Genomic DNA, 20,116 nt, shown 5'->3' on the forward strand with positions numbered 1-20,116 from the left:
AGAAGAAACTATAGACATTGGGTATGTTATGAGGGATGAGGAATAAGGGGAATTAGAGGAAGCGCAGGAAGAATATCATCCCATAGAAACTCTAAATAACTTGTTCTTAGGAGGAGAAATATTCAAGGCACATGATAATGCTTTGGTTAATGGTATTCCAGTCCAGGCCTTGATTGATTCTGATTGCCGACAAACACCTATAAGACCCAATTTAATATCATCCAAAATTCTTAAGAAAAATTGACCTATTAGAGATATTTGTGTTCATGGAGTTGAAGAAGTCTATTATTGAACACCTGTTACTATTGGGATTCAAGGAAATGTCATCAGAATGAAAGTTGCAGGTATTCCAGGGTTACTAGAAGAAATCATTATTGGTACTGATTTCCCAAACTTTGAAAAATGACATCAAAATGTAAACTTTCCATCTTCATATTGCCCTTACCATTCTTGGTCTCATGAAGAATTCTTTCCTGATGAGCCAGTCTGGGATTGGGAAGCTGGTGAATTACTAAGAATGAGGCAAAGGCAGAAGTAGGAGATGAAAAAGAACCTGGACCAGAAGGTCAGGTCTTTAATGGAAGGGTATGTGAAGAATCCTATCAATCCCTCACTGAAACCCTGCCTAAAGTCTCCTCCCAGGTGGCCAGGGGAAGGCAGATGCTTCCTGATCCCAACCCTGGGGGTGGTGTACTGCGGGAGGATCACTTGGGAGAAGACAAGGCCCAGGGTGGTGGGGAGATTCTGTGGGATGAGACACAGTATTTTTCCTATGACAGGGAGATTCTATCACTTACCTAAAGAGATTATGGCTTATTGTCATTTTAATATCTCTTTACCTAATATGAGATCTAAGGTTGTAAACCCTAAGGTTAGAAAATCGGAACAAACTATACTGAAAGACAGATTGTTTTTGGTATCCCAGACTAAACTCGTTTCTCAAACCTGAGGGTACAATGTAAAGGAGAAAACAACTCGAAGCAGAAAAGAACTGGAATCCCAGTGCTTGGAACTGAAAATGGGGTGCACATGCAATTTACCAGGCGCTGGGTGCGGCTGGTTGTGTCAGATGAACAAGTTACTTCTTACCTTGTAACGTTCTTTCGACGGGATGTTCCTCCGACGTATTCCTCATCTTAGATATCTCCTTCCAGCTCTGCTGGCCTCGGAATTTTTTTTCTCTAGAGGGCGCTGCGCGTCGACGTCCTCCGAGTCGATGTCCCTCGACAGCCGCCGTATCGACGCCGACGTCATCCTGCCTATAAAGGCTGCGCGCAGCGTCCGTTGCTCAGTTCCGTTTTGTAGCCCATAATAATACTTTCTGGACTAGACTAATCACCCTGAAGGAGCGTAAGCTGCAACAACACAGGAAGTAGAACTGCGGGGATGGATGGGAGGGCCGATGAGGAATACGTCGGAGGAACATCCCGTCGAAAGAACGTTACAAGGTAAGAAGTAACTTGTTCTTCAAAGGGATTGTGTCCTCTGACGTATTCCTCATCTTAGATAGGCTCCCATAGCAGTATTCTATTATTGGAGGAGGGAGTACTGACTTCACGCTGTCTTCTATTGATGAATAGAATGCAGTACAGCCCTTCCAAACCTAGTCTCTTGACTGGAGGAGGAATCCAAATTGTAAAAACGTGTAAAGGTATGGACAGACGACCATGTAGCGGCCGCACAGATGTCTTTAACCGGCACGCCTCTTTTGAGGGCCGATGAAGCTGCAATACCTCTGGTCGAATGAGCCCTAAGGTTTTGAGGGGGCTCTTTCCCTGCCAGGTTATAACATTCCAGAATGGCTAGAATGATCCATCTGGAAATGGTCTGCTTAGTTATTGGTAACCCCAGCTTGTGACCTGCGTGACCTACAAACAGCTGGTCTGCCTGTCTTATCCTGGCTAGTCTACTGATGTAAAAACTTAAAGCCCTTCTAGGGTCTAGCCTGTGTAACCTCTCTTCCTCTTTCCCCGGGTGAGGAGGAGGATAGAAAGATGGTAGGGTAATCTTCTGAGTGATATGGAATTCAGAAACCACCTTTGGGAGGAAATTAGGCTTCACTTGCAGGACAACTTTGTCTTTGTGAAATATTGTGTGAGGGGGTTTACAAGAAAGAGCTTGTAATTCGCTCACCCTTCTAGCAGATGTAAGTGCTATTAATAAAACAGTTTTAAGGGTAAGGAATCTTAACGAACAAGAATGGAGTGGTTCGAAAGGTGTGCCCATCAGGAAAGTTAGTACTAAGTTTAAATCCCATAGGGGAACTTGGAATGGTCTTGGGGGATAAACATTGGTTAACCCCTTTAGAAACTGTATTACCAAGGGTAATTTGAAATAGGATGGTTCTTCCGCAGTGTGCTTAAAGATGGATAGCGCTGCGAGATAGCCCTTAATGGTGCCAACTTGAAGGCCTGAATTCGCCAAATATAGAAGGAAGGACAAAACCATTGGTGTACCACATGAAAAAGGGTCGATATTCTGTTCTCTACACCAGCTGCAAAATCTGTTCCAACGGCAGCGGTATAAAGACTTTGTTGCTGGCCTCCTTGCCGAAAGCAACACCTCCATAACATCATCAGGGAGGTACCAATCCTTGTACCTCAACCTTTCAGAAGCCAAGCGTGAAGGTTGAGGGTTTTGATGTCTGGATGGAGAACCTGACCTCCCTTCTGTGAGAGTAGGTTCTCTCTGAGTGGAAGTCGAATTGGAGGGCAGATGGACAAGTCTAGAAGGTCCGGGTACCACGTTCTCCTGGCCCAATCCGGGGCAATTAGGATCATGGTTCTCCGGAATCTTCTCAACCTCCTGATCATTTGAGGAATGACAGGGACCGGTGGGAACGCGTACAGAAGCGGAAACTCCCAGTCCACTATGAACGCGTCTCCCAGAGCTCCTCTCGGGGGAAATTCCCTTGAGCAGAACAGATCGCATTTCCTGTTGACGCTGGTGGCGAACAGATCCACCTGAGGGGTTCCCCAAAGGGCAAAGATCTCTTGAAGGACTTCCTGAGCTAGTTCCCACTCGTGGGAGACTGTGCTCTGCCTGCTCAGAGCGTCCGCTGTCAAGTTCTTCTCTCCGGCTAGGTAAACTGCCGGTAGAGAGATTCCTTCTTGGATTGCCCAAAACCAGAGCTGCATCGCCTCTCTGCACAGGGGTAGTGATCCTACGCCTCCTCTTTTGTTGAGGTAATGCATGGCCACTGTGTTGTCCGTCATTATCAGGACGTTTTCCCCTTGTACAGCTGGCAGGAACGCCTTCAGCGCAAGTTTGATGGCTCTCAGCTCTAACAGGTTGATATGTAGTCTGGACTCCGATGGAGACCAACGACCGCTGATGGTCAAGTCGTTGGCGTGGGCTCTCCACCCCGTGAGTGAGGCATCCGTGACTACTGTTATCTCCGGCCAGGGTTGCCAAAAATGTTCTCCTTTCAGTATGTTCTCCTGACAGGCCCACCACTGAAGGTCTCGAGCCACCCTGTCGGGAACCTGAAGAAGATCTGTCATTCTCCCTGAGAATTGTGACCACTGAGTCCTCAGTGCCCACTGGAGGGATCTCATTCTCAGGCGAGCCTCTGGCACTAGGAAAATGCAGGATGCCTTGAGGCCTAGCAACCTCAAAAAGTCAAAGGCTGGGAGACGTTGGGCATTTTGAAACTTGGTAACCATCTGTAGAATATCTTGAGCCCTCACCTCTGGTGGCGACGCTTTTCCCAGGGAAGTGTCCAGGATCGCTCCTATGAACTGGAGTCTCTGGGCTTCTCCCTCAATTTAAAGAAGTCACAAATGATACCATTGCAGTCTGTGAAGGGAGTGGCACACGTGATTTAGTTGGATCTGAGCTTGTTCCGAAGAGACAGCCCTGATCAACCAATCGTCCAGGTAGGGGTAGACATGAATCCCTTCCCTCCTTAGACTTGCCGCCACTACCGACATTAACTTGGTGAAGACCCTTGGGGCGGAGGTCAGCCCAAATGGCAGCACTCGAAATTGATAGTGAGAGTTGCCAATTGCGAACCTCAGGTATTTCCTGTGTTTGAGATGGATAGGCACATGGAAATAAGCGTCCTGAAAGTCCAGAGATACCAACCAGTCCTGGAACTGAAGGGCCTGGAGGATCTGAGAAAGAGTGACCATCTTGAATTTGTCTTTTCTGAGGAATTTGTTCGATTCTCGCAAGTCCAAGATGGGTCTCAGTCCTCCGTCTTTCTTTGGAATGAGAAAGTAAGGGGAGTACCAGCCCTTGTTCCTCTCCGCTACAGGTACCGGTTCTATGGCACCTTTCTCTAGCAGGTCCAAAATTTCCTGCAAGAGGAGCGGATCTGGAGCTTTCTGAGAGCTGATCCCCGGTGGATGACTCTGAGGTATGCGTAGGAGAGGCAGGCAGTAACCTTGGGCAACTGTTTCCAATGCCCAAGCATCTGACGTGATAGCCTGCCATTCCGCCAGATGTTGAGTCAACCTGCCTCCTACAGGTGTCCTGTGAGGGAAGTCCTCAGAGTGGTTTTGGGGCGGCTGATGCAGATGCCGATGGTAAAGAGGCACCTACTGTTGCTGCGGCCTTTGAATATCTACCCCATCCACCTCGGGTAGTTCTTCTTTGTCCCCTTTGAGCCGGTCGTCCTCTACCTCTTCCGAATGCGGAGTAGAAGCGAAAGGACTTGCCTCTCGCAGAGGTTCCTGTGGGACGAAAAGGTGTCTGACGGATTGCAGCGCCTAGGGATTTTGCTGCTGCTTTTGAAGTTTGCAGTTTTTCTAAACTGTCATCCGCCTTTTTCCCAAACAAAGAAGAGCCATCGAATGGCATGTTCAAGAGCCTGGCTTGCACATCTGGGGCAAAACCAGACTTTCTCAACCAAGCAAATCTCCTGGTTGTTGTACTTGCCGCTATTGCTCTGCTGATACTGTCAGCCGAATCAATGCCCGTCTGGAGGGATTTGCACATAGCGTCTTTACCGTCCTGTATGATATTCAGGAACGCCTCCCTTTCTTCTCCCTCCGGGATGCAGTTAGCCGCTGTAGAAGCACACTCCCAAAGTGTATGGCTGAATCTAGCAAGGGTGCAAGTAGCAGTCACAGATTTTAACGCCATGCTACATGCCGAAAAAACTTTCTTTGCCATAGCATCATATTTTTTATCGTCCATGTCCTGTGGGACGGTAGGATAAGCCGTCTTGACATCGGTAGAAGATGCTGCCTGTACCACCAGACTTTCTGGGGATGGGTGTTTTGACAAAAACTCCGGGTCTGTAGAGGATACCCTGTATTTTGTAGAAAGTCTTTTATTTACTGCCGGGACGACATCTGGGGTTTCCCAGTTCGTCATAATCTTCCTCTGAAGAGCTTTATGGAAAGGCACCACAGGATCCTCCTGTGGGCCTTTATCAAGAATATCCGTGAGGTCATCTTGTTGGAAAGATTGTGAAGGTGCAGACCACCCCATAAACTCTGTGATCCTGGCCATTAAGGCTCTATAGGGGGTTTCAGCATGCTCCCCCGGGTCTGGCCTAGCAAACTCCACCTCAGGGGAAGTGTCTAACCCACTTGCCTCATGTAAGGAATCATGAAGATCCTTCAACCTGCGTTCTTCAGAGGAAAATTCCTCTCTAATTGGGGTTACAGGTCCCTGCAACTCAAATGTATCTTCCTGTTCAGACAATTCACCCTCTTCCAAAATTGAGGACATAGTTCTCAATTGTTCTGAACTCATAAAGGGAGTAAATCCCATATCCAAGGCAGAGGGTGCCGAACTTGTCATTATCGGCCTCGAAAACGTCGATGTCGTCGACGCCGAAGGCTTCGAGCGTGGCGTCGAAAACAAAGGTGGAGGCCTCGATGACCTCGACAGAATTGGGATTCTACTCGACAACCTCGAAGCCATCGTCATCGAGGACCTGGGGATAGTCACTGGGTGTGTCGTGACCGTGACTTTTCTTGGCGTCGACGCCGGTGTCGAAGCTGGCGTCGAGTCGACAGACCCGGGTGTCGAAGGTCCCTTCGACAACGGCGTCGAAGTCACCGACCTCGGCGTCGACGGAACCCTCGTCGACGGCGTCGACGGAACCTTCGAGGAAGGTTTGGAGGTCATAGTCCTACTCGAGGGTTCGAGACGCGCTCGAGAGGTTTCCTTCGCCGGGTACTGTGACTCGCGGCGTTTTTGACCTTCGGGTCTTTCGACCAGAGCATCGCTCTCGGCAGTCTTCGAGGGGGTCGAGGCCGCTTTCTCGAAGACGCTCATCATATTTTTGCGGAATTCCTCCCATTCAGCCCGGGAACTATGTTTCGTGGGGCAAGGGATTCTTTTTGGCGAAACAGAGGAAGAGGAAGACGGAGAAGGGGATCTTCGACGTCTCCTCTTCGAGTGCTTCGATCTCGAGGAGTGATGGGACCCACTCCGAGACCTGGAGCGCGAATGGTGACGAGGAGACGAGTGTCTCGACTTCGTCGACGAAGAAGAAGCTTTGAAAGTCTTACCTTTCTCCAGCTTCCCCCTACGCTCCTTCAGGGCCTTAGCTGTCATGGACATACAGTCCTCGCACTCCAAACAATGGTGTTCAGCTCCCAAACAACACAGACAAACTCTGTGAGGGTCAGTCAGTGACATCTTTTTTCCACAATCTCGGCATTTTTTGAAGCCGGATCGAGGAGTTGTCGGTTCCGACGAGGAAGCCATAGAGTACGGATCGAATAACTCGAGGTAAATAGGATTAATCTGACAAGAACTGAGCAACGGTATTCCGAGGCACTGAGTAAGCGCGGAAAAACGGAACTGAGCAACGGACGCTGCGCGCGGCCTTTATAGGCAGGATGACGTCGGCGTCGATACGGCGGCTGTCGAGGGACATCGACTCGGAGGACGTCGACGCGCAGCGCCCTCTAGAGAAAAAATGTTCCGAGGCCAGCAGAGCTGGAAGGAGATATCTAAGATGAGGAATACATCGGAGGACACAATCCTTTCGAAGTGGAGCCTCTGCTTACAGTTCCACGGCACTAAATGATTCAATTACAGAGATACAACCACACTGCGCCAATGGGCTCCCAATGTTTCATTTAATTAAGCAATTTAACAAGGCGAAGCAGCTTCTGAACCAGCAGACACATGTTTTTCTAGAGCTGCTCTTTCTCAAGGCTGGGTATTGGGTGTACAGTATATTCCAACAGTCCAAGTTGTATCTAGTTATGCATCTAAAATTATTCGATTTACTCATGGTGAAGCTTGTTCTAGGAGTCAGCAAATCATCCCTCTCCATTTTGCAGACTTGAATAACATCTACCCTTCGTTGGAAGAAACTACTAATCCCAGAATCCTAGAGGTCCTGAGAAAAGGAAGAGGGCTGAAAAGGCATGTCGATGTAGTAGTCAGGCAATAATTCCTAGTAGCCATTGCAGTAGTCAGGCAATTAAGGCTAATTGCCCATACCTGAAGAACATCATTAAACCTGTGTGGCATAAAAGGCCCCACCATGAAAGGAGAAGTAGAAGGAGCTGGAATGAGAGCTGGAAGGCCGGCTGTAGCAGCAGTAGCAGAGGAGAAGCATGGGGCTGGCAAATCACAAGAAAGTGGAAGAATGTTAGAAGACACCGGAGTGTAGAGACAGCAGATTTCACCTGCAAGTTCTGAGAGAGTCCTATTCTCCCAAACTCTTAAGTGCAGAGGCTGTACAACAGAAGATGTGTAGGAGGCTGAGTTTTCTCCATGTGAGCCTTGTTGCTGTGATTGCAGAGCTGTGGAAGTGCAGGACACTAAGGCCAGAAGCAGAAGGCAAGCCGAGGGTCTCGGGCGAAAAAGGAACTCCCAGATCAAGTGACTGTACGGAAACACCAATCCTGGAGAAGGGTGGGGGTCCGCAGCGAGCCAGAAGTAGTAGAACAAGCCAGAGGAAGTTGGGAAAGCAGTGCAACCCACGAAACCAGTGTCATTGAAGCCAGTGAGTGAAGCACAGAGTTCAGATACACTGTGTGAGCCTTTCCGGTAACTGTAGCCAGCTGCTAACAGACTTGCGTATTTGTAAATGTGAGTGAAAGCTGTTTGTTATATCAGAAGTCTTACTAACAATGGAATTATAGCACTTGCGTATAACGTTGAGGATCACTATTTGTGTGACAAGCTAAAGTACTTGGAAACCATTGTTGATGTATCTGAAGTCTGTTGCTGTATAATGAAGTGGTTGCGTATTCCTAATTAATACAAGGGAACACTTCCTAAACCATTACCGAACATTGTCCATATATGAGTTACAAGTTACAGACAGTGAAAACTACTTGAAAGAGAGGTCATGTGTGCCTAAATATAATTCCCAAAAGAAAGTCAGAATCTCATCCTTTACCATTACATGGAAATACAATTCATTACTCAACTTCAAACCTTAAAGTGTATTTGAAGGAGTTGACACGTGTGCCTAATTGTGTTTTCACTTGAGAGACTGAACTCTATACTGTATCCAGAAGTGACGTTTGTTCTATTTTAAAAAACGTAAATATTCTTAAGCCTTGGAGAGAAGAGCAAGCCTTACCCCAAGCAAAGAGGCAACCCCTTTATAGAATAAAACAGTCCTGGCAAGAGCCATCTAACTGCAAAGTGAAATTCTTAACAGTCAAGTTGCATACAAAACACGTACCCCATTGTTACCTGAAGCTGAGAGAGTGGCACATAAACTTCTGGGTAATTCCTTGGGCTGATGACTGGCGGAAAGGTGGGATCAAAGCTGGGGAAGGAGAATCAAATGCTTATGAAGAATACTCTGAAGTAGAATGCAACCTGTGGTGCGAAAGACTGCTGAAGCTTGAAAGGAGAGAGTCTTATTGGCACAAGCAGGTTGATCTTGTAGTAGTAAGACAGACAGAAGAGGCAAAGAGTCTGCCCCTTTTTAGAAAGACATTAAAAGGGAGCGTGCCTTGATTATCTGAAGACTTTGAAGTGTCTGGTCAAAACCTACTTAATAATTCAACAGTACTGAGCAGTAGTAGAAATACCTGAACTATGGTGGTATATTAAGTTGTCAGCAGATGTCACATTGAAGTGGTTTGAAGCAGTAACATACTGGGTGACAAAGGTGACTGTTCTCATAGTACCAACGGTAGTAGTGTTTTTGTTGAAAATAGAAGCAGCAGCACAGAGAACGCATCCTGCCAAATATGCCTAATGTAAAGTTGTAACTGAAGAATTCAAGAGGACTCCAGCTGCTGTAACCCGAGGTGTCAGAGGTCCAGGACGAGGGGCCTGCCGCGCTAGGAAAGGCTGTAGCAGCGAAGGACCAAACAAAGCAGAGAAGAGCACATGGAGACAGCATACCCGGTGAGTCAAGTGAGGCTGTGTGACTACGGGACACTGTGGTGCAAGCTGTGTGGTGAAGGAAGGTAGGAACGCTCACGAGTGAGTGAGCAACAGCAGAGGAAATTTGGTTGCCGGTACAGAAATTGTGAAACACTAATGTTTAACAGCGACGCAAATGTGATGAAAGGAAAGGTTTGTGAATACCGAACTTTAGCAAAATTAAGAAGGAGGCAGAGAGTGCCAGAAAAGCAGTAAACTTGAAAACCTGAAATTGAATGCGAAGCCAGTGACATAGATTATCCTTAGTTTCAGTTAGGTCTGCACATCCAACCTTAGCGTAGAGCAAGATAGGCCTTACCACAACCTCTTTGTGACTTTAATAAAAGTTTGCAGCCCATTCTTTACTCTGTTGTCTGTGTCTACTTCCTGATGCCTTCATAGTATGCTCTTCATACTTTTCTTCACTGGATGTTTTTAGAAGTGTATCATTGGTACAGTTCTTAGGGAGTTCCTCAAAAGATCAGGAGTCCTTGTCCTCAAGTGTCTCTACCTGTGAGATCCTGCTTGCCTCCACCCCTAGGGAGGGTATTGCAGAGCAGGCTCACCTCCCAGTCTCACAGGGAAAGGCTCTCCCGCCCTGGGGAGAAGTGACGGGTTCCTGTGATTAGTTACATACCATTTCCCTTGGTTTACTGTCTTCCCCTTCTTTAGTGATCGTAAATCGAGCAAAGAAGTCTACATTTCTTGTTCTTGTCCCTTTTGATGTTCCAGGGTCAAGCAGAATAGCTGTAGGTCTAAGAACCATCTCACTCGAGCGTTGGCATCCTTTCTTAGACTCATCCATGTTAAGGGAGAGTGGTGAGTGACCCGTCTGAATTTTCTACCAGTTAGATAATACTTAAGGCGGTTAATAGTCCATTTAATAGCCAATGCTCCTAACTCAATGGTGGCATAATTGTGTTCTCTTGGAAAGAGCTTTCTACTGGTATATAATACCGAGTGTTCTATACCATCGCATCATATGGTTCAATGCCCCTGACAACCCCATAACATGACCACTCTTGGACAACCTGGAAGTCCTGAACTTGGCTCAGTAGTAACAGGTGCCACCCACACAGCAGGACATATTCCTGACTTGATCTTCAGCTCCACCAACCTCATCTCTGCGCTGCCTCCACGACCGCTTATATGGACAGGCGACGCAGCCATCTTCTTCTCTGTCCTGTCACCCTTCCTTGCCCTACGAATGACTAACACTGGACCATCAACCCATGTCCCGCTAATGAATAAGGTAATAATAACCCCAAACCTGGCTGACTCCCTGCTCACTTCTCTTCCCCCTCCCTACCAGTTGAAGGAGAAACACCTTCCATTGGCCACTTCGACTCATGGCTCTCCAATGCTCTCCTACCTCTCACTCCATCAAGATCTACCCCCTCAAGACAAGGCCCCTTGCCCAGTGGTTCAACCCCCCTCCTCAAATCTCTCAAAACACGCTAACACCCCCTTGAAAGTAGATGGCGTGCCGTCCCAACTACCCGAAATAAAACAGCCCACTCCCATCAATATCATATCTACAAAGCCAAAATCTGTAAGGCGAGAAAGTCCTTTTTCAAGAACAGAATCTCAAACGCAGGTAACAATAGCAAGGAGCTCCACAAGATTATCACAGAATTCATGCCCCCTTGCACTTCTCCCCAACACACATCTCCCAATCTCTCTGCGACGCCCTCTCCGACTACTTCTACAACACAGTGCTATAAAGAACCTGCACCATTGACAAGAAACTGTCAGCAATCCCACCCACTCTACTGGCTCGCCTAAATGAACTCATCAACCAGCCCGACCCCCCCATCTTCTATTCTTTTGCTCCCTTCTTTTCTTTTGATCCCGGAATGATCCATACACCCACCTCCTCAAAGAAATCTTCACCTCAATCTGCGCAGGCAGCATTGCAAGATCCATCCTTAACTCGTCCCTCACTTCAAGCATCTTCCCAGCAACTTTCAAACATCTTCTGAAAAAACCCTCACTTGACACACTCCTGCCTGCAAACTACAGACCGATGTATAACACCTGTTTCCTAGCCAACCACAGTGACCGCACTGCCTACTCTCAGCTCAGTACTTCACGGAATCCAACAACCTCTTCGACCCTGACCAGTATGGCTTCAGACCCCTTCATGGAACTGAATCATACCTAGTCTCCATATGGGATTACCTCAAAAACAGAGCAGACAGAGAGGGCTGTGCCACACTCTTACTCCTTGACCTCTCTACGGTCTTCAAAACCATCAACCACAGCATCCTCATTGACAGACTCCACTCCCTTGGCATTAAGGACACAACACTAAGGGGATACCCTCTTTCGTCACCAACAACACCAGATCACCCTCCTTTCACTTTGTCTGCCATCCCCATCATTAGTGGAGTCCCCAAAGATGCCTGCCTATCCCCTCCTCTCCTCTCCTCAACCTTTACATGAGTCCTCTTCCCACACTTCACTTATCTGCTCACACACTCACTTGCTACAACTATGCCGACTACACACAAATCATCTCGCAGCCTGCCTCCCTGACATTGATCGTTTGATGACAGTCAACCACCTCCTGCTCAATCCTGGAAAAACAGGTCATGATCCTGTTGAAAGACAGTCCTCTACCTGCAATCCACCCCTGGCCTCCCTCCATAGACCCCCTCCACCCGCTGCATCCGCCACAGTCAAAAATCTTGGCTCCGCGATGGACACATACTCTATCACACCACATTAACACTGTGACAAAATCATGGTACCTATACCTCTGCATACTCGGGCACATTTTTCCTTACCTCTCCTACCCCCTGGGAGTAACTGCAGTCATGTCTATTATCCTCTCACGACTAGACTGTGCAAACCACCTCTACCTGGGCGCCCCGGCCTACCAACTCAGAAAGCTCCCAAGAGTCCAGAACTCTGCAACTAAGCTCCTGCTAGCCCTCAGTCCCAGAGAGCACATCGCCCCCGCCCCCTCCCATATCCTCCACTGGCTCCCAGTCAGACGACGGGTCACTTTCAAAGCCATGGGCGTCACTCACCGAGTCCTACACAAGACAGGCCAAAACTACCTTCAACAGAAAATCACCTACTACCACCCCAATAGAAAACAGCGCTCAGGCACTGCTCCCCTACTGGTGATCCCCTCTTTCAAATCAACCAGAATTGGAGGCACCACCTTCTCCGTCCAAGCCCCCTCTATCTGAAATTCTATGCCGCTTAGCATCTGACGCATACTGGCCTTACGGATGGTCCTCAAGACATGGCTTTTCCCCCAGGCAATTTTGACTAACCATGTCCTCTTCTATGAACTGGTTATTCAACCCAGGATGACCATGACAGGAATGGATTTTCCCATACAATCACCAAAGGGCAGTAAAAATATTTGCCAAAACGAACCTGACTAAGAATACCCAATAGAAAACAAGAGAGAATCCATGCCGCAGATACACAACAAAGAAGCCAGGAATAGCAGACAGGTAAGTATCGCACCACATCCTTATGGGAGATAGCCAAAAGTAAGGCTAGCCAATAGATTGCACTTAGATTAATTCTTAGGGTAGCCAAGGTATTGCATTAGATGAATTTTGAGAGTAATCAGTGTATTGCAACTGGATGAACTTTGAGGGTAGACAATGGACTGCATTTAGTTTAATTTTTAGGGTTACCAGTGTATTGGACTTTGATGAATTTGAGGGTAACCAATGTATTACACTTAGATGGATTTTGAGAGTAGCCAATATACTGCATTTAGTTACATTTTAGAATAGCCAATGTATTGTATTGAATTTTGAGGGGAAACAATGTTTTACATCTAGAAACATCTCTGAGGGTAGCCATTGTATTGCTTATAGATGGATTTTGAGAAAAGCTAATGTATTGGATTTTAGATGGATTTTAAGGGTAGCCAATTCATCACCGTTATATGAATTCTTGAGGTTAGCCAACGTCTTCAAATCCAGGTACATTCCAGAGTGTAGCTAAGATATTGACTCTAGGTGAATTTTAGACTGCAGCAACTATATCATACTAGGTTTCCCTCACCAATACTTTTAAACCTTTACATGGAGCCCTTGGGCACTCTCCTCAAAGATCCCAATAGAGCCATCCACCAATATGCGGATGATAGTTATACATGAGAGTAAATAGTGTGCAGGACATCATCTCCACGGTTAACTAGCCATCATCTAGTCCTGGAGGTTGACTGCCTACCTCAAACTAAACCCATTCAAGACCGAATTTGTCCTCATGAGTCCGCTCACTAAAAAATAACTTGTCCAACAATGGCTCAATGATATCCGCCTAGAAGGATTTGATCTACAACTCTCAGACTCAGCAAAATTCTTAGACTTCATTGGCAGAAGCCTGACCAGAAACACAGTCAATTAGGCCCAAATAGCCTGCCACAGAATCTCGACCTTTTGAAAACAGCCCTTCATTCCACTGCAGGACTTCCAGACTGTAGTGCAGGCCCATGTGGCCTCACACATCAATGGGGAAAACGCTCTCCTGACAGGGCTCCCAGCTACTCACTTGGCTCCCCTAAAAGCTGTCGACCACGGTGTAGCACGTCTTATTGCAGAAACACAGAAAGTTTACCGAACTACCCCCATCCTACGTGAACTACATTGGCTTCCACTCCAAACCAGGATAATGTTCCACACTGTATGTATCATCTACAAAACAGTGACGAGTAGCACGCCAGCATATCTGGAGGGTAAGCTCCACATATCTGGTGGCACACTCAAGTTGCGCAGCAAATCAACCAATCGGCTTGAATCACAACTTGTGCGCAAAGGGAGGACCGGCAAACAATCCTTCTCTTGTAATGCACCCACCCTCTGGAACTCAATTCCGGTGTTGGCTCGTCATGCCCCCACAATTCACCAATTTTGCAAATCTCGCAAAACATGGCTCTTTCAACAACACCTGACCAAGGATTAATTCCAACGGACGCACACACCGTTAAAAGATGACTACCCACACACTGTACAGTGCTCTGCTTCTCTCGTGCTACGTCTGTGCTTTAAACAATAAAAACTAAAAACAAGTAGGTTCATTTATAAAGCAAATGGGTAGAATTTAGCCACGTCTTGAATTCACACCCTTCTAAATTCAGCTGCATCTACGCAACCAAGAAACCAGCCAGGACATGCGGGTATGTATCAAACTCCACGCCTATCGAAACTAGCCAAAGGCACTACCATCCAGCCGCACGCATCTACTATCAGGCACTACTCTACGACACACTGCATAACGCCTCTGCCATCAGAATGCAGCTTTCCCCCACAATTAATTAGGTCTAGCTGCACACATAAGGACTCTCCTGCTCTTGCATACTCTCCAGGCCACCTCTCAGCACCCACCCACTACATGCACCACTCTAAAACACAGTGCACAACACCTCTGCCATAAGAATTCAGCTATACCCACATATAATTCAGTGTAGCTGCACACATAATGTTTCTCCTGCTCTCATTCTCTCTCTAGACTACCTCTAAGCACCCACACATAACCGTTGCTGCCCTGTTTGTTGATGTAGAACAAAGCTACACCTCCAGAATTGTCAGTGCGAATTCACACCACTCTGTTTATGATAGAAGGCTGGAAAGCTTTCAATGCCAGACAAACTGCCAGGAGTTCTAGGTAGTTGATTTGAGACATTCTGTCCTTGGGGGTCCACAGATCGTACACCTCGAGGTGACCCAACGTTGCTCCCCACCCTAGGAGGGAGGAGTCTGTTGCAACCGTAATCTGTGGGAAGGGCTCCTGGAAGGAGGTTCCCACTGAAAGGTTGCTGGAGGTTGACCACCACTGAAGATCCGTTGTTATGGTATCGGAATAATTTTGGAGTCTGGGTCCAAAGCTTGGGACCAGCAGCTCTGCAGCATGAACTATGTGCGCCTCATCTTCAGTCCTGCAAGAAGTAAGGCTAGGACACATGAAGCCACCAGGCCCAAGATTCTCTGTAACCACCAAGCCGACCTGAGGGAGGATGTCAGGAAAAGAAAGTAAGTTTTTGATAAAGCTGTCCTCCACTAGGAAAACTATGGCATTGACCCCAAAGGTAGGCCCCTCTGTACCAGCCGTTGAGAACGTTGGTGTAGAAGAGCTTGTCAAAATGGCCACTTCAGACTGCATGGGTTGAAATGCCATTTTGTCACAGGTTTTAGGGAGGCCATTGACTCTACAGCGATTGTAGGGGCTTTTAGATCGGTTTTAGCACTCTGTCTCGGCAGAGCCAGTACAAGCAGACCTGGAGCACTTTTCAGCCCTTTTTGGTTTCTGCGTAAGAATTAGCCCTCATTGAGGGAACATAGGCAGGGCCAGTGCTTTAAGACTTAGGGCCTTTGCCCTCTTTATTTGCCCCCTCAGCAGGACAGGTACAAGCACAAGATTGTTTGTGCTAAAGATTAGCGTCACGCCCAGTAGCCAGAGCTCCTAAATGGAGCTCCTCGATCCCGCTGGTCTTTGAAAAAGCCACGGATTGGGGATGCTCAGGGTTTTACCCCGGTACTTTTAATCACTGTACAGGAAACCTCAAGACTAGGCTCGGTAGGTTTAGTCCCAGACTGAGAAACCTCGGGAATCACCCCGGTTGAAGCAGCCCCAGAAACGTTGGGCTTAGTCTTTACACCCAGATGGGGAACCTCAGAGGAAACTCCATTCTTTGTGGTCCCATTTGATCTTCTGTGATGGTCTGCCACCGGAGTCTTGTGTGACCGATGGAAAACATAATTTGGATGATTTATCGGGAGTGAGACCACAGCTTGAGATTTGCTGCTGCAAGGATGACTTCGGTATTTGTCTAGAGCAGCTCAAGACCAGAATTGGAAAATACTTTTTTCCCCAGTGCCGTCAAGAAGTTTGCCCTCTTTGGACAGGACCTGAGAGGCAGCCGTAGAGGATGTTGAGGACGGCTTAGACTGGAGTGTAGCTGCTGCCACCACGTGGATGGGGGGAGTGGACATGCAGTCAAGGGTATTCTTCTGATGAGTGTAGCTTGTAGCGGGCATCAATTTTCCTATTTACGTGCTGCCCGGAATGAGGTTCTTTCCCAGACCTTGCAAGCTTCAGCAAGCACATCCTTTTGAAATATAAGGCCTGTGCGCTCTTGTGCCATAAGAGTTAAGACTCCTGAAAGTACACCTTCTTGTGGAGCCATAGGCCTGGCTATCGGAATATCCAATAATGCCACCATATCCACAACCCCGTCAAGAAAGGCTCTGAGTGGGGCGGGTTATCGCTATGCTGGTCTGCTTGGTCTTCGTCAGCTGTGACGGGAACAGAAAACTAATCCAGAGCATGTGGTACCTCAGACCTCGTGGACATACTTAACTCTGCAACAGGCATCGTAAGCACAGGTGAAAGTGGAGGCAGTGATGCAGTGTAGGAGGGGGCCACATTGGAAGAGGAGGGGGCGCCACTACCAAAACCTGCTGAGGGTTTGTAGGAGCAGGCTGCAGCTGAAGAGGCTTACGATACATTTCCTTAAAGTATGCCTTTATCGGGCAGAGTGCATAAGGGCTTGGAATTTGCCCAAGAATGCATCCTCATAGGAAAGTCTAGGCACAGGAGTGGGTAGAGGCCGCTCCAGAGAGGCATACCCCCAGGATTATAAAGAGGCTGGTTGCCAGGATGGCCCTCCACCAACTGGATCCACATAAGCTAAGCGAGCGGACGCAGGAGGGAAGTGAGACTTTGCGTGGCAGCAGAAACCGAGCACGCCAATCCATTGGAGGGTTGGAAAGGATTCCTATTGTCCTCATTCCGTGGGAAATAATGCTCAGCCCCAAATATAGGCCCCTCTGAACCAGCCGTTGAGAACGTTAGTGTAAAAAAGCTTGTCAAAATAGCCACCTCAGACCCTGTGGGTTGAACTGCCATTTTGTGACTGCTTGAGGTGAACTGCGTCACAGGTGTCATTGAGGCCATTGTCACCAAAGAGGTTTCTGGGGCTTTTTAATAAATTTTAGCCTTGTGACAGGGAACCTCGGCAGAGCCAGTACTGGCATATCTAGAGTGCCTTTGAGCTCCATTGGATTCTGCAGAAGAATTAGCCCTCAGCAAAGGAACCTTGTCAGGGCTGGTACTTGAAGACTTCGGGCATTTGCCCTCCTTCTTTGTCCCTTAAGCAGGATCGGTTCAACCACAAGACTATGGGAAGGCTTAGGGTCACCCCCGTAGCCAGAGCCCTCGGATGAGGCCCCACGATCCTGCCAGTTTTAAATATAGGGCCTAGTTGGGGATCCTCTGGGATAACCCTGGTGCCTTGAGTCACTGTACAGGAAACCTCAAGACTAGGCTCAGTACATTTAGTTCCAGACTTGGAAACCTTAGGAATAACCCCGGTCAGAACAGCTCCAGAAATGTTGGGCTTATCCTTAGCCCCCAGATGGGGAACCTCGGTTGAATATACGGTCTTGACAGTCTCTTCACAGGGGGCCTCGGAGCAAACTCCGGAATCCAGGTTAGATCCCTTTCGGGACACCTCAGGGATAACCCTAGTACCAGAACCCCTTGGGGCCCTCCCGGAACCAGAAGACACCGGGAAGGAGTTGCCTGGTCGGGGTGACCTAAAAAGGAAGGAACTTACCGGATGCTTCCTTTTTTTGTTGATGAACTGCTGTAAATGTGAAGGAGGAATCCGTTGGAACACCTCCTCCCACCTGACGAGCCGTCGCTGGAGTGCCAGGACGGAGAGGAAGTCGCAGTAGAAGCAAGAGTCCCACTGATGTTCCGGGCCCAAGCTCTCCAGACAGAAAGAATGGGGAACCGCCCTCGTGAAATGACATTCGCACGAAGTACAGGACACGAATCTCAGACACTCCGGCATAGACGGAGTAAAGAAGACCGAATTACCGGAGCAGGAAGATGAAGCACAAGGGAACAAAGAAGAAAATATCCCTATGATGCAAGTGCATCCGACCATGACCGCGCAGAGAAAAGGACTGAAGTGTGTTGCGCTGGGCGGAGCTCAGGAAGGTGACGTGCAGTGGCCCCGCATAAAAATAAAAGGGCAAAAAGTTATTTTTGATGCTTCGAAAGTGCTACAGTCCTGTCCCGATGGACGGAATGTCCCAAAGTATGGAGGAAAGGGGGCGGGACATAGGAGTAACTACCTTACACCCATCCCATCTGAGCTTGACATAGGTGGCTATCAGGGACTTAGCCACCCCTACCTTCCATCGTACTGGCTAAAATGCACACATGCATTCTAAACCTCCCTGACAACTTTCCCATACCTGGAATTCTGTCCCCCAAGGGCGTTCAACCTACAGCGCGTTGGGACCATACCAATGGTGAAAGGCGCTATACAAATAACAATTACACTACATTACACACCACAAATGTTATTTAAGTGGGGAGAAAGCGTGAGGCAGATAAACACTTTTAAATGGAGTATTTTGACACTAGAAAGAATGTTTAAGAGGGGAATGTGTGATTCTAGTGCAGGGTACTGCAACCTGTGACTCCCCAGATGTAATAGACTACAACTCCCTTGATCCTTCACCATTGAATATGCGGGTTTGGGCCAATGGGAATTGAAGTTCAAAACATCTGGCGAGCAAAAGGTTGAAGACTAGTGCCTGCCAGGGATGCAAACGCAAAGTAGGATTTGGGATTGTATCAGAGTAAGAATATTTTAGGAGAAAGCTGGGTCTGTGATACAAAAAGTACTGAGACTGGATCTTGAACATGATTTTGAAACTCTGATATTAGGGGAAGACCCAACTCTAGATGACCTGTCTGTAACACAAAATAACTGAATGTTCAGCACTGTGCTGACTGCAAAGAAATTAATTTTGAGAAGTTGGAAATCTGATAAGCCTCCTTCTAAGAGGAGTGGCTCGAGGAATTGAGTAGAGTTTCCTTGGTATAAATGTTTCTGCTAAAACCTCAAAGAAAAGATGTGCTACATGAGAAAATATGGGGAAGGTTCCTGGAGGTTGCTTTAGGATTGTAATAAGATGACAAAAGCTTTTTTTTGTGACAGCCACATGTCACCATTGCACACCTTTTAAGGTGTATACATGTTACATTTGTAAATAACAAATATAAAAAATAAGAATGAAAAGAAAAGGAACATTTCATACAAATGCATCAAAGAGCTAAAATGTTATTAGCAACTGACACAGTCAATGGATCTTATTGGACTGTCTCCGTATCATTTATGTATCTGAAGTCACATCACGGTCAGACTGTCTCACCTGCCTCATCTCCCGGGCGTCCACCAGATTGGGTCTGTGCCGGCAGGTCATGAAGAGGTGAGCGTTCTTGCAATCGATGCTCAGCCTGCTCTTCTGACTGGTTGGTGGGGCTGCTCTCCCCATTGATGCTACCTCCTTCCAGAACCTGTGACCCTTCGCCAGATTGAGAGGTCTGAGGGTGCTCAGGAATTGGTGAAGATGGTGGAGGAGCAGGGCTGACAAATAGAGGGGGTGTCTAGATAGAGACAAGAAAAATGGCAAAACATAATTTACCACTGCTGTAATTTGCATGGAGGTGGCATGAGTCGAAAGCTACAGTGTATCTTTTTAAAAGGAGAGTTGAGGTCCATAACAGTTAGATTTACATAGACACTACTGTCATTGGGAGACGTAATCCTCCCCTTTCATATATCACCTTATTCACAGACGTCAGCCTCACCGAGGCAAAAAACTGGGTGGCCCCCACAAACACCTAAATGATGGATGGGCCTGCACAATTCTTACTGTTTTCATTAACCACCAGCATCAACATAGGTAGAGGGATGCCTGAAGCTTGATGGCCCTATATAGCCTGTCGTGTTAAATTGCAGAAATAAAAGAAA

At 47.5% G+C, this 20,116-nt stretch overlaps 1 protein-coding gene across 1 annotated transcript in view; it reads right to left on the bottom strand.

The window, feature by feature from the left end:
• The window catches only part of LOC138505132 (uncharacterized), a 398,539-nt gene that overhangs the window by 371,447 nt on the left and 6,976 nt on the right, over nt 1-20,116 (bottom strand). Inside the window, exon 3 of the mRNA XM_069625423.1 lies at nt 19,515-19,749. Within this exon, the coding sequence (XP_069481524.1) occupies nt 19,515-19,749 (235 nt within the window). The remainder of the gene's footprint in view (nt 1-19,514; nt 19,750-20,116) is intronic.

This window comes from Ambystoma mexicanum, chromosome 11 (genome assembly GCF_040938575.1).
Source record: "Ambystoma mexicanum isolate Mex_15411 chromosome 11, UKY_AmexF1_1, whole genome shotgun sequence".
In the NCBI taxonomy this organism is placed as follows: domain Eukaryota; kingdom Metazoa; phylum Chordata; class Amphibia; order Caudata; family Ambystomatidae; genus Ambystoma; species Ambystoma mexicanum.